At 43.8% G+C, this 16,769-nt stretch overlaps 1 protein-coding gene across 1 annotated transcript in view; it reads left to right on the top strand.

The window, feature by feature from the left end:
• Positions 1 to 16,769, top strand: part of cfap20dc (CFAP20 domain containing) — a 567,108-nt gene that overhangs the window by 323,159 nt on the left and 227,180 nt on the right. The window contains exon 12 of the mRNA XM_073072294.1: positions 16,286 to 16,627. Coding sequence (XP_072928395.1) covers positions 16,286 to 16,627 — 342 coding nt within the window. The remainder of the gene's footprint in view (positions 1 to 16,285; positions 16,628 to 16,769) is intronic.

Genomic DNA, 16,769 nt, shown 5'->3' with positions numbered 1-16,769 from the left:
TTTGAAATATATTTAAATATAATTGTAAAATATCCTGTAATTAATTATGTTAATGAGTATAATCTATAAGTTTTCTAAATAATAAATGTACCACAACCTTTACTTTGAAACATTTTAAAGCTTCAACGTATTGACATTGTCAGTATTTCAAGTTACTACACTGTTACAAATTGTAACAGTAAACACAGAATGTAAGTCGGTAGCTCACTGTTAATATAATACCAGCCTGCTGAATACCAATGCCGGCTAGTTTTACTTTTACTTCTGTCATTGTGCCTGTCAGTTGTTTTCACTACCTGACATTGTTTACTTGTGTTGAGAGTTATGATTTGTGTTTGTTTGATGTGAAAAATTCTATAGTATGACTTCTTGACATCATTGAAAAATGTCAAGCTTGTAGCTCTGAATGTGGATTCTTATGAATTCAATCAAATGTAATTCCAGAAACAGAGTAGAGATAGAACAGATCTGATCTGATGAAAGTTAAGATGACTGTTTCATCTGGGTGCAAAATTAATCTGAACAGTGTTTATAGACAATGGATTTGTAATAAAGACAGACGCGAGAAAGTTTACAAAGTGTGAAAGATTTTCTTTGTACTATTTAATTAATTAATCAATTAACAGATAAAATCAGAAGAATGTGATTTTTCAGTTTTCATTCTAAATATTATAGTATGCGTATTACAAATAAAAACATTCGAAGTACCACACAGCTTTCAGGCGGTATAAACCTTTTCTGCTCAGAGCAGTGGTTGGTCCGCGGAGCTGTAAAAAAGATTAGTGGGAATGTTGGTAAAAATGGTAATGAGCTTTGTGGAAAAATATCAAGTCTGAAAAGTCTTTAATGTTAAACTTACTATGGAAGTCCTTAAAGGTTCACTTATACAATCAGATATTTGCACACTTGGGACTTTCAAACAAAATTTGCAGCCATTAGACTATAAGAAAAGCCCTGAATTTCTCAAAGAAACACCAACATTTTCCTGCACATCTGTCAGTGGCTTCATGTTTCCACATATTTGTGCAAATAAAAAGAAAATATCTAAAATTGCTTATAGTAATTTGCTACTATTTTGCTGATATCATTCTAGTGATCAAGTCCATCATTTTACTACTTTTTATATCATGTTGACTTCATGAAAAACCCTGATCAAGATTAGATCTGCTGTAGGGAGCACTTCCCAATTAGTTCAATGGAGGGGAAAGGATGCAAGGGATAGAGTTTAGTATTAGTTCAATTGCAAAAATTATGATGTGTGATTTCCATTCTTTTTAAATTCTATTTTTGTTGAAGCCTTTAACAGTTTTTGACTGTCTGAAACATTCAGGCTTTGACAATTCCTCTTCAATCAGCCAGTGAAATTAATCTGACTGTCAAAATCATTTCTTTTTTTTTGTGGACGGCTTTACTGAAGAGTTCTGTTGTGGCCTGGAAAGCGATGTTTTGTGCAAGGCCACTTTGCACTGCATGGCCATTGAGGCATTTCCCCGATGCCTGCAATGTCCAAGAAAAATTTGTGATTATTTTAGAAATCATTGATGAGCACGTACAGGTACATGACTGACAGACAGTGAGCTCTGGTCTCATACTTAGATTTGACTTTATTAAAGCATTTAACATGTTCCTTATGGCAGACTGGTCCACAAGTGTAATTGACAAGGTATCCACAGTGAGATGGTAAGTTGAATTCAAAATTAGCTGTAACTTTGAAGATGGTGGGCATTGTTGAAAGGTTGTGACCAGTGGTATACAAGAATGATCAGTGCGCGGACCTCTCTTTGCAATATGTATAAATGATTTTGATGAAAATGCCCGTGATCTGATCAGTATGTTTGTAGACAACATGAAAATTAGTGTAGAGTGGATAGTGAGAAAGGTTTCGAAGGATACAGCAGGGTATAAATCATTTGGAAATATTAGCTAAGAAAGTGCAGATGTAGATAAGTGTGATAAGATCCAGAAAAATTGTGAAGCATTGCATTTTTGCCTCCAAGAGGACCATCACCCTATTGTGGTTTGGAGGCTTGCATGCCTCAATGACCCAGAGAGCTATGTTTGCTGGAGTCAGGGCTTTATGCTTTGGCACTTGGTAGGGTCACCCATGCCAACCAAGTCAAAGTGTAGTGGCGAGACTAAGAGTGGTCCACTGGTCCTCCAGGTTCAGGAGTCCAGCTCAGAGCTAACAACCCTGACAGCTAAAACGAAACCATTATGGAAACAGTTATGAAAAGTCCTTCTACATCTGAGAGCGACAGCATTCCTGAATCTCTGTCCAGGACTTGCATGGCTGACAGTACTGAAAACCAAGAGGAAAATACTGGTGCAATAAAGGAAGCCATGAACACCGCCAGGGATGGAGGACCTTCATTGCTACCCTAGATGCCAGCGGCATAGCAGGAAGTAAGTAATTGCATTTTGTGAGGTCAAATGTAAGCGGAGAACATATAGTAGATGATGGCTCTCTGAGAAACACTGATGTACAGAATCATTTTGGAGTACAAGTCCATAGCACCCTGAGAGTGACAACACAAGTTGATAGCAGGCATGGGTCAGGGCATTAAGCTGGGATGTCATTGTGCAACTCTATAAAAATTAGGTAAGGCCACATTTGACTGTTATGGTTGCAAAATTACAGGAAACATAAGAAGCTTATGGAGGCTTTGGAGAGGGTGCAGAAGAGGCGCACCAATATACTGCTTAGATTGGGTGATATTACTTTAAAGTACATAATTAGATTATTTTGAATCAGAATCTGATTTATTATCACTAACATGACATGATCTTTATGTTTTGCAACAGTAGTACAATATAAAGACATAATGTGTATAAATTGCAGAAATAAATAAATAGTGGGGGAGAAAAGAATAACAAGATAGTGATCATGGGTTCATGGACCATTCAAAAATCTGATGATGGAAGGGAAAAAGCTGTTCTTAAGTCATTGCATGTGGGTCTTTAGGCTCTTGTACTTACTCCCTTATGGTGGTAATGAAAGGAGGGCATGTCCAGTTGGTGAGGGTTTTTAATGAAGGATCCTGACTTCTTGAGGCACCGTCCCCTAACGATGTCCTCATGTCTTTGATGGTGGAGAGGACTGTGGCATAATGGAGCTGGCTGAGTCTATAACCTTATGCAGTCCTATGGATTGGAGGCTGCTAGAAATTTGCAGTGTCTATGATGACAGACCAAACCTTCTCAAACTCCTAATGAAGTAGAGCCACTTATGATTGCATGAATGTGTTGGTAGATGTTCCTATATGTAGATGCCCAGGAACTTAAATGCTCATCCATTTCACTGCTGACCTTCCGCCCTTCCATCAAAGAGGACTTGTGTGTGTTCCCTTACAATCAGCTTTTGTTCAATATCACTCAACCAGACAATCTATTTCATTCCTAGAAGCTTCCTCATTGCTATCTGAAATTCTTCAACAACAGTCGCTTCATCATCAAATTTATAAATGGGGTTTGAGTTGTGCTTAGCCATATAGTGATGATTGTAAAGGAAGTAGAACATCGGACCACCTGTGCTGATTTTCAGCAAGGAGGGCTCGCACTGACTGTGGTCTCCCAATAAGGAAGGTGAAGATCCATTTGCAGAGGGAGGTACAGGTTTTGAAGCTCGGTTACTAGTACCGAGGGAATGATGTTTTGAACGCTGAGCTGTCGTCCATAAATGACAGCCTGATGTATGTCTCACTGATGCTGTGGTCATTCAAAGCTAGGTGGAGAGCTAGTGAAACTGCGTACGCTGTAGATCTGATGCAGCAACAGGCCAATTACAAAGGGTTCAAGCCCTTGCTCAGGCTGGAGTTAATTCTAGCCATAGAATGGAGGGTTGTGTGGGAGAGAAAGGTTAGATTGATCGTAGCCTAGGTTAAATGGCCAGCACAACATCGTGAGCAGAAGGGTTTGTACTGTGCTGTACTATTCTACGTTCAATAACCAAATGCTTGGATCACTTCTTTGGACATGTGAAGGTGGTATGCTAGTATAGCGCGTAACAATGTAAGTGATCACTGATCAGAGTTCTATTCCCTCCACTGTCTGTAAGGAGTTTGTGTATTCTCCCTGCGAATGTGTGAGTTTCCTCCTGGTGCTCTGGTTTCCTTCCACATTTCAGAAATATACAGTTAGGGCTAATGATTTGTGGGTATGTTGCATTTTTCACTGGAAATGTGGCGTCATTTGCAGGCTCCACCCAACACAATCCTCGTACTGTGCTGGTCATTTTTGCAAAAGAGCAAAGGACACATTTCACTGAATGTTTCAATCTCATCTTTATCTTTTATCTTTACCTTTACTGGGTGGAAGTCACTGAGTAGCTCACCCTGCCTTCCTGGGCACTGGAATGATCGCAGGTGGGCACCTCACCACTGCGAGACGTTGATTGACAATGTCCTTAAATGCTCCAAGGTAGGTGCCTAGAATGTCCATCCAAGGAACGTGGTGGAAGCAGATCCAGCAGCAACTCTTAAGAAGCAGTTAGACCCACACACATGAGCAGGCAGAAAGTAGAAGCATAGATTCATGTGCAATCAGGTACTATTATTTTAGATTAGTATCAACAGTGACATAGACATCATGATCCAAAAGGCCTCTTCCTCTGCTGTACTGTTTTAATACAATGAAAATAAATGTATTTTGTCATGGAAATAATGGAAACAATTTTGATGCATTACAAAATTCTTGGAGATGATGTCCTAAAGTTTTATTTTAGCTGTCTATATATCCTCAAAACTACCTAGGATAGGATTAAGATTAGGATGTTGTGCAACCACCATGTGCAATGGAAAAAGCAGTGGGATTGTGCAATCTGGCTATTTGTTTGAACATATCTACATAATTACAGATGAAGACATCATTATGTTATTTATGATGACATGAAAATTGTTTATTTTATTAATGATGATTTTATAGATCTATACTTTTGCAAAACATAAATGACATTTGAAAAGTATCATCGAACCAGGTGTAGGCAAAATTTAAGTAAATTTCAAAATAAGTATTTTGTACCTGCATTGACTGATTTCTACTATTTCAAGATTTTTTCAAATATAGTCTTGAATTGAATCCAGAAGTTGTAGAAAGAAATAGGCATTTTTCTAATATTTTTTTGAAAAGCTGTTCTTCAGATAAGCTGATGAATACTTAACAATAACCTTCAAAACTTAAGTTTAAAATATGAATTGCATACCATAGTGCGTACTCTTTTGTGTGATGGAAAATCTATGTTTTAACTTGACTGGATCACAGCTGCTGCCGCTGCACTGCTTGGATAATTTGGCTGCGTACAGTATTTCCAATCAGGGTCTGTACTTATGCACCTGACAAGTTTTCAGTGACATACACACTGCAGTTTGAATGGAAATAGAGAACTCTTGCTTCACTGAGTTCATCAGAGCTGCTGACAAGCTGTAGGGAGTCCCTGAGGCAGTGCTCACAAGGTCAGCTTTTGCACATTACTATCACAGATCACTGTACCAGTCCAATACTGTTCCTGTAGAGAACCAAAAATATCTACTCGAGAATAATTCAGAATCAACCAGTGTCATGTCTAGAAACTATTACTAATTCCTTTTTGATTAAATTATTCGAATGGCCATAGATTATGTTCTTCTGTGGAGCAACAACCCAAGCCTGAATTTACCTTTGCATTATCTATAGCACAGCCATTCCAGTCTGCCTAATATAGAACTAGAACAAAAAGATATAGCTCACCATAACAAAAAGATTTCGACACTATGATCCCCTCAGTACTAATCAATAAGCTTCAAACCTGGACCTCTGTACCTCTCTCTGCGACTATATCCTTGACTTCCTTGTCAGGAGATCACAATCACTGTGGATCAGAATTAACGTCTCCTCCTCGCTGACAATCAATACCAACATGCCTCAAGGATACATGCTTAGGCCGTTACAATATTTTCTACACCCTAGGCACAGTGCAAATGCCATTCATAATTTTGCTGATGACACAACTGAGACAGTCTCAGATAATAACGTGAAGGTGTACAGGAGTGAGATAGATCAGCTGGTTGAATGGTTTTGCAACAACAACCTTGCACTCAAAATAAGGTATACAAGATTTACAAGATTCTATGTTCACACTGATAAGATGGTAATGCAGAATTACTGTAATATTATACAGTAATGGGTGCATATTCACACTGCCCAGATAAGAAGTGATGGTAGTATTGCACAATATTGTACAGGGTGCCTGCGATAGCAGAGTGTGGTAAACAGAGGTTAATAACAGTCTAACAGTGGGGGGGAGGGGGGGTGTTTGTCCCTTCCCGGCTATAGGTGGACTCATTATAGAGCCTAATGACCGAGGGTAAAAATGACCTCTTTAGCACAGTTGTTTTAGTCTATTCCTGAAAGTGCTGCTCTGTTCAGCCAAGATGGCATGCAGAGGGTGAGAAACATTGTCCAGAATAGCCTAGATTTTCCGGAAGGACCTACTTTCCACCACAGCTTCCCGTATGTCCAGTTTGACTCCAATAACAGAGCCAGCCTTTCTAGTCAGTTGATGTACTAGGAAAAACATTGTAACTGGTTGCATCACCATCTGGTATGGGAGGATCACTGCACAGGATCAGCAAAAGCTGCAGTGTTGTAAAGTCAGCCATGACACCAGCCACCCCGAAAGGAAATGCCTCATAAAGGCATTCCATAATGAAGAACCCTCACCATCCAGGACATGCCCCCTTCTCTTTACTACCCTCAGTGAGGAAGTTCAGAAGCCTGAAGCCACATATTCAACATGTAGGAACTGCCTTTTCCCTCCACCATCAGATTTCTGACTGGATATAAAATCCCTTGAATGCTACCTGACTATTTTTGCTCCCTTCTTGCCCTACTAATTTATTTTGTATAGATTTATTGTTATTATATATGGTATCTTTTATGTATGCCACAAAACAACAAATTTCATGATATACATCAGTGATAACAAACCTGATTCTTTTTCTGAAGATTGAAATATGATATGTCCAAGGTATGTAATTTAATTCACCTCCATGTTCTCCCATAGTGAATGTCTTCCCAGGGTGCTTGGAAAGCTTGGCACTGTGAGGCAGTGCCTGTGATGCAACCTCCAGATTCATGCAACTCTGCTCCAAACTGCCTGCTCTTCCAATCCCACCCCCACCCCCCACATGTTCTAGCAAGGCAAAATGCCAGGTACTTCAGCATGAATCAGCACTGCTTTCTCTTGAACCTCTTGGTATTGTAGCCCTCATCACAAGTTTTCTGGAGGACTTATGTGTGGACAGTCATCTGGCAAAATGCCACATTTGATTGGCAGGGCACTGACTTCAGGCCGCAAACAGCAGATGTTATTCTGTTCCATATACCCCTGGAGCCTACCTTCTTCATCTTTCATTGTGTCAATATCTTAGGCAGTGCCAGGGGCAGCGATGCGGTTAATCTCTATAATCATAAAAAGGGCCAAGCGGATATTGCATTTCAGCTTCCACTTTATATACCAGAAGTCAATCTTCATCAATCCAATTCATTCCCATGATAATAAGGAGAAGCTGAAAGCTGAAGATACAGCAAAGGCTTTGGGATTAGTTAACATCCTGTCTGTAATATGACGGCTTGCACTCCAGAACTAGCTGTGCTTCTATTTAATCTGTCCAGTACAGTTATATCATTGTCACTTATCCAACAGTCTGAAAAAAGAAAACATAGCCAATTGAATCTGGCTAGTTGCTGCCTAGTCAGCCTATTCTCAGTCATGAACAAAGTGACAAAATATGTCACAAATGGAGCTATCAAGTGGCACTCATTCACAAATAACCTATTCATTGATGCTCTATATGAGTTTTGCTATGAGCACTCTGCTCTATAGCTCATTACAGTCTTTGAAAATTCATGAACCAAAATGCTAATTATGGAAATAATATGAAAGTGATTATCCATGACATTAAAGCAGTTTGTGATCAAGTATGACATCAAACAACCCTGATATACTGAAGTCAATGGGCATCAAGAGCAAATTATTTGAATGGCTCATCAAAAATGTGATTGTGGTTGTAAGGAGTCAATCATCCTAGCTCTTGGAAATCCTGTAGGAGTTCCTCAGAAAAGTGTCCTCGACACAACCTTTCCCTGCTGCTTCATGTCCTTCTCTTCAAGAGATCAGGGATGTGGATGTATGCCAATGATTTCTTAAACACACAAGAATTCAATGAAGCAGTAGTTATCTAACCCATTGAGGTTGTTTTACCTTTCAGTTGCAACATATCTAATCTGATCTTGGCTCAGCTACACTCTCCTATCTATTCCTCCTAATTGTTAATTCCCCAGTAGAGAAAAAAATATGTTCCATTCATCTTGATGAACTCAGCATCCACAACTCTCTGAGATAAAAATTCAAAAGATTCTGGACCTGTCATATAAATATTATTGCGAAGGAAGCACAACAGCACCTCTACTTCCTCAGAGGTCTGCAGAGATTCAGCATGTCATTTGAAAACCTTGGCAATCTTCGAAAGATATGTAGTGGAAAGTTTACTGACTGGCTGCATTACAGCCTGGTACGGGAACACCGATGCCTTTGAGCGGAAAATCCTATGAAAAGTAGTGGATTTGGTCCAGTACATCATGGGTAAAAGCCTACGAACCAATGAGCACATCTACATGAAATATTGCTGTAAAAAAGCAGCATCCATCATCAAAGATCCTCACAACCCAGGCCATGCTCTTTCCTTGTTGCTACCATCAGGTAGAAGGTACACATGCCTCAGGGCACACATCACCAGGTTCAAGAACAGTTACTACCCCTCAACCATCAGGCTCTTGAACAAAAAGGGATAGCTACACTCTTTTAAGGACTCTGTTATATTGATGAATGTTATATTGTTATTTCTTGTTTATTATTTATTGCTATGTAGCAATGTGCTACACACAGCGCTGAAATAATGACACGCAGTCGGTAAGTCGTTTCAAGACTAGTTTATTCAAACTTCGCGGTGCTGGCATTTAATCCTTAGCGCCCACCCTCTCCGGGCGGAAATGATGTCAGAGGTGCATTACCAAAGTCTCTCCCCGCACGCTGGCTGTTTGTAAGCCGGTTCGCCTGCGCAGAAAGTGGGTCGCCACATAACTCCCCCCCCCCCCCCCCCAGAACTGGCGATACACCCCCCGATGTCCACAGTCTGGATCAGCCTCTGTTTGGGAGGTCTGCCTCTGCGCCGTGGTGCCTGAACCTCGACTGGCTGCGCCAAGTCCACATGGGCTGGTTTGAGTCGGTCCACCGTGAAAACCTCCTTTCCCCCCCCCCCCCAATGTCCAGGGTGTACGTGGACCCGTTGTTGTTGATCACCTTGAACGGCCCCTCGTACGGCCGTTGTAGCGGTGCCCAGTGTCCGCCCCTTCGTACAAACACAAACTTACAGTTCTGCAGGTCTTTGGGTACATGGGTCGGGGTCTGTCCGTGCTGTGAAGTTGGTACGAGGGCCAGGTTGCCGAGCCTTTCGCATAGCCTGTCCAGGACTGCTGCGGGTTCTTCCTCTTGCCCCCTTGGGGCTGGTATGAACTCTCCTGGGACAGTCAGGGGCGCACCGTACACCAACTCGGCCGACGAGGCATGCAGATCCTCTTTGGGCGCTGTGCGAATTCCAAGCAGGACCCAGGGAAGCTCGTCCACCCAGTTAGGTCCGCTCAGGCGGGCCATGAGAGCCGACTTCAAGTGACGATGGAAGCGTTCCACTAGTCTGTTCGACTGTGGGTGGTAGGCAGTAGTGTGGTGTAGTTGCGTTCCCAACAGGCTGGCCACAGCCGACCACAGGCTGGAGGTGAACTGGGCGCCTCTGTCGGAGGTAATGTGGGCCGGTACCCCGAAGCGTGCTACCCAGGTTGCAATCAGTGCTCGGGCGCAGGAATCGGCAGATGTGTCGGTGAGTGGGACCGCCTCTGGCCACCTCGTGAACCGGTCTACCACCGGTAGGAGGTACCGCGCTCCTCGGGACACTGGTAGGGGGCCCATGATATCCACATGAATGTGGTCGAACCTCCGGTGGGTGGGTTTGAACTGCTGCGGCGGGGCTTTAGTGTGCCGCTGCACCTTGGCTGTTTGGCACTGCGCGCACATTCTGGCCCATTCACTGACCTGCTTGCAAAGTCCGTGCCACGCGAACTTGCTGGAGACCAGCCCGACGGTTGTCCTGATAGATGGGTGCGCCAAACCTTGTATGGAGTCGAAAACTCGCCGCCTCCAGGCTGCCGGGACGATGGGGCAAGGTTGGCCGGTAGCCACGTCGCACAGGAGGGTCCTATCACCTGGGGCTACGAGAAAGTCTTGCAGCTGCAAACCCGAGACTGCGGTCCTGTAGCTGGGCATCTCGTCATCTGCCAGCTGCACCTCCACCAGTGCTGCATAGCCCACCCCCAGGGACAGGGCCTGGACAGCTGGTCTGGAGAGTGCGCCCGCCTCGACGTTGTCCTTCCCCGAGACATGCTGGATGTCCATTGTGTACTCGGAGATGTAGGACAGATGTCGCTGCTGGCGAGCCAACCAGGGATCGGACACCTTCGTGAACGCGAAGGTCAATGGTTTGTGGTCTGTGAACGTGGTGAAGTACCTGAAATGCCAGATCGCCAGATACAGTGCCAACAGCTCCCGGTCGAAAGCACTGTACCTGAGTTCGGGTGGCCGTAGGTGCTTGCTGAAGAAAGCCAGGGGTTGCCAGCGCCCCTCGATGAGCTGCTCCAGCACCCCACTGATGGCTGTGTCGGATGCGTCCACCATGAGTGCGGTCAGAACGTCCGTTCTGGGGTGCAGCAGCATCGTGGCATCTGCCAAGGCTTCCTTGGCTTTAACGAAAGTGGCCGCAGCCTCCTCGCCCCAAGTAATGTCCTTGCCTTTACCCAACATCAGGGTGTACAAAGGGCACATGATACAGGCTGCTGAGGGGAGGAAATGGTGGTAGAAGTTCACCATACCAACGAACTCCAGCAGGCCTTTGATCGTGTTGGGCCAGGCAAAGTGGCAGATCGCGTCTACCTTGGCGGGCAGAGGTGTTGCCCCGTCTTTGGTAATCCTGTGGCCTAGGAAGTCGATGGTATCGAGACCGAACTGGCATTTGGCCGGGTTGATCGTGAGGCCGAAATCACTCAGGCGGGAGTAGGGCTGGCGGAGGTGGGACAGATGCTCCTGACGACAACTGCTGGCTATAAGGATGTCATCCAAATAGATGAACGCAAAGTCCAGGTCGTGTCCCACCGCATCCATTAGCCGCTGGAACGTCTGTGCGGCATTCTTCAGGCCGAATGGCATTCGGAGGAAGTCGAACAGGCCGAACGGGGTGATGAGTGCTGTTTTGGGGATGTCTTCAGGGTGCACCGGGATTTGATGGTATCCCCGGACGGGGTCTACTTTGGAAAAGATTCTTGCCCCATGCAGGTTTGCTGCAAAGTCCTGTATGTGCAGCACGGGGCAGCGGTCTGGAGTGGTAGCCTTGTTCAGTCTGCGGTAGTCGCTTCATGGTCTCCAACCCCCGGCTGCTTTGGGCACCATGTGAAGGGGGGCGGCCCATGGGCTGTTGGACCTCCGTACGATCCCCAATTCCTCCATCCTCTTGAACTCCTCCTTCGCCAGGTGGAGCTTTTCTGGGGGGAGCCTTCGTGCGCGGGCGTGGAGGGGTAGTCTCTGGATTGGGATGTGGTGCTGTACCCTGTGTCTGGGCATGGCTGCCGTGAACTGCGGTGCCAGAATCAATGGAAAGTCCGCCAGGATTCTGGTGAATTCGTTGTCTGACAGCGTGATGGAGTCCAGGTATGGAGCCGGCAACTTGGCTTCACCCAGGGAGAACGTCTGGAAAGTCTCGGCATGTACCAGTCTTTTCCCTTGCAAGTCGACCAGCAGGCTGTGAGCTCGCTGGAAGTCCGCCCCCAGGAGTGGTTGGGCCATAGCGGCCAGTGTGAAGTCCCACGTGAACCGGCTGGCGCCGAACTGCAGCTGCACTGTGCGGGTGCCATAGGTCAGTATCGTGCTGCCATTTGCGGCCCTCAGGGTGGGTCCTGGCTTCCTGTTGCGGGTGTTGTACCCCGTCAGGGGCAAGACGCTGATCTCCGCTCCGGTGTCCAATAAAAAGCGGCGTCCCGACTGTTTGTCCCAGTTGTACAAGAGGCTGTCCTGGTGGCCAGCCGCCATAGTCATTAGCGGCAGCTGGCCCTGGCCCTGGCCCTTGCAGGGCGGGTGACAACGGCAGGCTTTTGTGCCCCACCGCTGGTGGTAGAAACACCACTGTTCACTGGCCTCCTCACTCCTGCCTCTGTGTTGTGTGCGCCCCCCTGCCGGGCCTGGTCTGGTCCGCTGTTGGGCGTGTGGCCTGGTAACCTGACTGACGGACGCCACGCTCTCTCTCTTGGCTTTCCAGAGCACGTCTGCACGGGCCGCCACCTTCCGGGGGTCGCTGAAATCTGTGTCGGCCAGCAGCAGATGTATGTCCTCGGGCAGTTGCTCTAGGAACGCTTGCTCGAACATGAGGCAGGGCTTGTGTCCGTCAGCCAGGGACAGCATCTCGTTTATCAATGCTGACGGCAGTCTGTCTCCCAAACCGTCCAGGTGAAGCAGGCGGGCACCTTGCTCACGCCACAAGAGGCCAAAGGTCCCAATGAGCAGCGCTTTGAATGCTTCATATTTGCCTTCTTCCGGGGGCGACTGTATGAAATCCGCAACCTGGGCGGTTGTCTCCTGGCCAAGGGCGCTCTCCACGTGGTAGTAACGCGTGGAATCAGAGGATATCTGCCGAATCTGGAACTGGGCTTCTGCTTGGCTAAACCACACGCGTGGTCACAGCGTCCAGAAAGTCGGCAGTTTTAGCGAAACTGCGTGAACAGATGAAGAGTCGGTCATCTTTGGTCCAAATCCCGTTTGGACCGTCGGGGTCACCAATGTAGCGACGTGCTACACACAGCACTGAAACAACGACACGCAGTCGGTAAGTCATTTCGAGACTAGTTTCTTCAAACTTCGCAGTGCTGGCATTTAATCCCTAGCGCTCGCCCTCTCCGGGTGGAAATGATGTCAGAGGTGCATTACCAAAGTCTCTCCCCGCGCGCTGGCTATTTGTGAGCCGGTTCGCCAGCGCAGAAAGTGGGTCGCCACAGCTATTTATTTATATCTGCATTTGCACAGTTTGTTTGCAATTAACAGTTCCTGATGTTTACAGTTTATTTTTATTCACATAGAGATAAGGTGCAGAACAGGCCCACAAGCTGCGGCTCCCAGCAACCCTCCTATTTAATCCTAGCCGAATCACTTACAATGAACAATTAACCTACTGATACGTGGACATGCAAACTTCTTACAGACGATGCTGGAATTGAACTCTGAACTCTGAGACCTCGAGCTGTAATAGCATGTGTGTACAGTTATTCTTCTATAGATTTGCTAAGTATACCCACAGAAAAAGAAAAGAATCTCAGGGTTGTATGTGGTGACATGTATGTACTCTGATAATAAATTTTACTTTGAACTTTAGTTTCACTGTGAACCATTTGTGAAAAGAATTTTAACCTTTTTTCTGTCTTAAATGACAATCTCTTTATATCAGAAGGGGAAACAGCTTCTCAACACATAATCTGTCAAGATTTCTCTAAATCTTAATTCTCTATTGAATGACTTCTCATTCTTCCAACTCAAATTGGTACATGCCCACTTTGCTCAGCATAAAACAACTACTTCTCTACTGTAATCAACCTACTACACCTCCTCTGAACTTTCAAGCACATCCTTCTGTCAGTATCTCAAAGGAGACCTGGTTACTGGGACTGGGCAGCACAACAGTGCAGCAGGTGGAGCCACTGCTGAAAAGCTCCAGGAACCCAGATTTCAACCTGATTCTAGATGGTGTCTCAGTGGAATTTGCATGTTCCCCTAGGTACTCCTGCTGTAATGGGAGATTAACTGGGTACTGTAAACTGCTCTTTGTAAACATTGGTGGCATTAGAATCTGAGAGAGTTAATGGGTACATGAAAGAAAATGAGTTTCAGGAAATAAGTGAGAGAATAGTACTGATGGGTGAGAGTTAATAGATTCAGTTGTCTTCTTTAATATCATGAGAATTAATATTATAGGAAAATATTCCTGTATAGTTATAGCAAGTTTTCCACATTTAAAGTCCAATAAGAAAGAGCTTAACCACCTTCCTTAATAATCTGTGGCCTTTTCATCAACAAGCCTCGCTATAAACATCCCAGGTTTATTATGTACAGAATCTCAAATGGATTGACTATACAAATCTCTGACAAACTTCTATAGATGTGTGGTGGAGAATATATTGACTGGTTGCATCACAGCCTGGTATGGAAATGCCAGTGCCCTTTAACAGAAAAGCTTCCACAAGGTTGTGGAATTGGGCCATTCCATCATGGGTAAAGACCTCCCACCATTGAGCACTGTAATAGAAAGCAACATCCATCATCAAGGATCCCCACAACCCTGCCCATGCTTTCTTCTTGCTGCTGCCATCTAGAAGGTGGTACAGAAGCCTCTGGACCCACATCATGTTCAGCAATAATTATCACCCCTCATCCATCAGGCTATTGGTCCAGTAGGGATATCTTCATTCAACTTCACTTGCTCCATCACTGATCTGTACCCACAGCCTAAGGACTCTCTTTCAAGGATTCTTCATCTCATGTTCTCGATATTTATTTCGTATACATTTATTATTATTTTTGTTTCTTTTCCTTTGTATTTTCGCAGTTGTTGTCTTTTGCACCTTGGTTGTTTGTCCATCCTGTTTGGTGTGGTGTTTTATTGATTCTATTATGTTCCCTGATTTACTCAGTATGCCCACAAGAAAATAAATATCAGTGTTGTATATGTTGACATATATGTACTTTGATAATAAATTTACATTAAACTTTGATCTATAGCTACAACTCCAAAGTCTTTCCACCATTATCAAGGCACAAGTCAGAATTGTGATAGAATTTTTCCCACTTGCCTGATTGAATGCAACTCCACTAAAAATCAAAAAGCTGGACATCACCTGACAAAGCAGCTTGCTTGATTGGCAACACATCAACCAGAAAAAGCATCCATACTTGCCATGATTATTGCACAATGTCTACATGTGCACTTATTGGCATAGGCTGCTTGAAACAACGTCTTCCAAAAATCCTGCAAGACTTAATGTTAAATTCCCTATTTAATCTCAGTGTTAGCGTTGTTTGCAGTTAACAGTGGTAGCTGTGGGGATCACACGCCAACATAGATCGGAAAGTAAAGTGTGGAGTGTAGCCATGAGTGACATAACCTGTGATGATGGTAATTATAGACGAGCAGGAGATGACAAAAGACAATGGGCAACTGGAAGTTGTAGTACTGAAGCTGAAGTACTGGGGTACTTGAATAATTATATCTAAAGATGGTACAAACAATGATGAAAATTTCAACAGTAGATTGTAAGAAGGAATGGGGATGGGCTGGTGAAAGGGGAGGAGAAAGGTGGACAGGTGTGATGGAAAAGATGTGGTAGCCATCTGCTCAGTTTGTTGTCAAAAAAAAATGCCAAGGCAATGAACCATATAGTTCATCATGAGGCAATGGCTTGGAAGGACAATGCCATTAGTTACAAGGTTGTTGTAACTCAATATTTATTTAGAAGAAATCGTAAGTTATTTGAGATTTGTAATCTGAAGCACAAAGCTAATTATAGGAGTGAGTCAGATGTTAAAAATAGTACAACTGAGTGTTGACATTTTATATGTAGAAAATCTACATCTTGTGTGATATCATTGATGAGAAACTGAAGGCAGCCAATCTAGATCCATAGGTTGGTGCAAAGAGGACAAAGCAGAAGGAGAAGCTATAGCTAAAGATACTCTTACTACAACTTGTTTGGTAAGATTGAAACCTAATAAAACAACTCCAGCTAAGATGGACATTGCTTGAGAAAACTAGGTGGCTGAGTATACCAAAGGCTACAAAGAGAGTGAGAGGGATTCCTAGAAAATGGAAACCCTAATTAGATCTGAATGAAAAATAAACATAAAACATAATATCATTCAAGAATTTTGAAGTAAAAATGGAAATCAAAATGAAGCAAAGAAATTGCTGAGTTTACTATGAATGGGATTGTTTACAGATTTGAAAGGGAAGGGTTACTATCCAAGGAGAGGTAACATTTATGAAATCACAGGCAAGGAAAAAATGCAACTGTTTATTTCCTTAATGACCCTTTCATTTCATAATTAAATTCATTATACTTATAAGTTACTTACTGTTTTGATTAATGTTTGCTGAAAACAACTTTTTTAAAGGAGGATTCACTGAATAAGATTACCAAACAACAACCTTCAGCCTCACCAGCCAGCTGTCTATCTCAGACTTCAATGGTTGTACCCTTGGAAGTAACAAAAAGATCTGCTTCAATGGATCGATCCTTGAAAAGAACTCCTGCACTGGTCAAAAGGGACACAGAACACTTTCATGACACTTTTAATCCAGTCCAGAGTCGATCTCCCACAAGATTAGAAGTTCCAGATTCTGAATTGATGTCCACAAAGGTGAAAGATGACCAATTTAGTCAATCCAGAACAATAATAAAAAGATCCCTAAAAGAAATACCAAAGGAAGACCCAAGACTGACTACACAGACATATGTAAGTTTCATTTGATTACATTAAGATGTGTGAATTGATATAATGTTTGTTTCCTTTATTAATAAGTACTCTTACATGCTTTTCTTTCATGTGTTTGCTTGGCAAGTTCTTTACAGTTGCAAATAAAGATTGCTCTATATAT

Source organism: Hemitrygon akajei, chromosome 19 (genome assembly GCF_048418815.1).
Source record: "Hemitrygon akajei chromosome 19, sHemAka1.3, whole genome shotgun sequence".
NCBI classification, from domain to species: Eukaryota; Metazoa; Chordata; class Chondrichthyes; order Myliobatiformes; family Dasyatidae; genus Hemitrygon; species Hemitrygon akajei.
The sequence above is the reverse complement of the archived record's forward strand: the minus strand, read 5'-3'. Positions and strand labels throughout refer to the sequence as shown.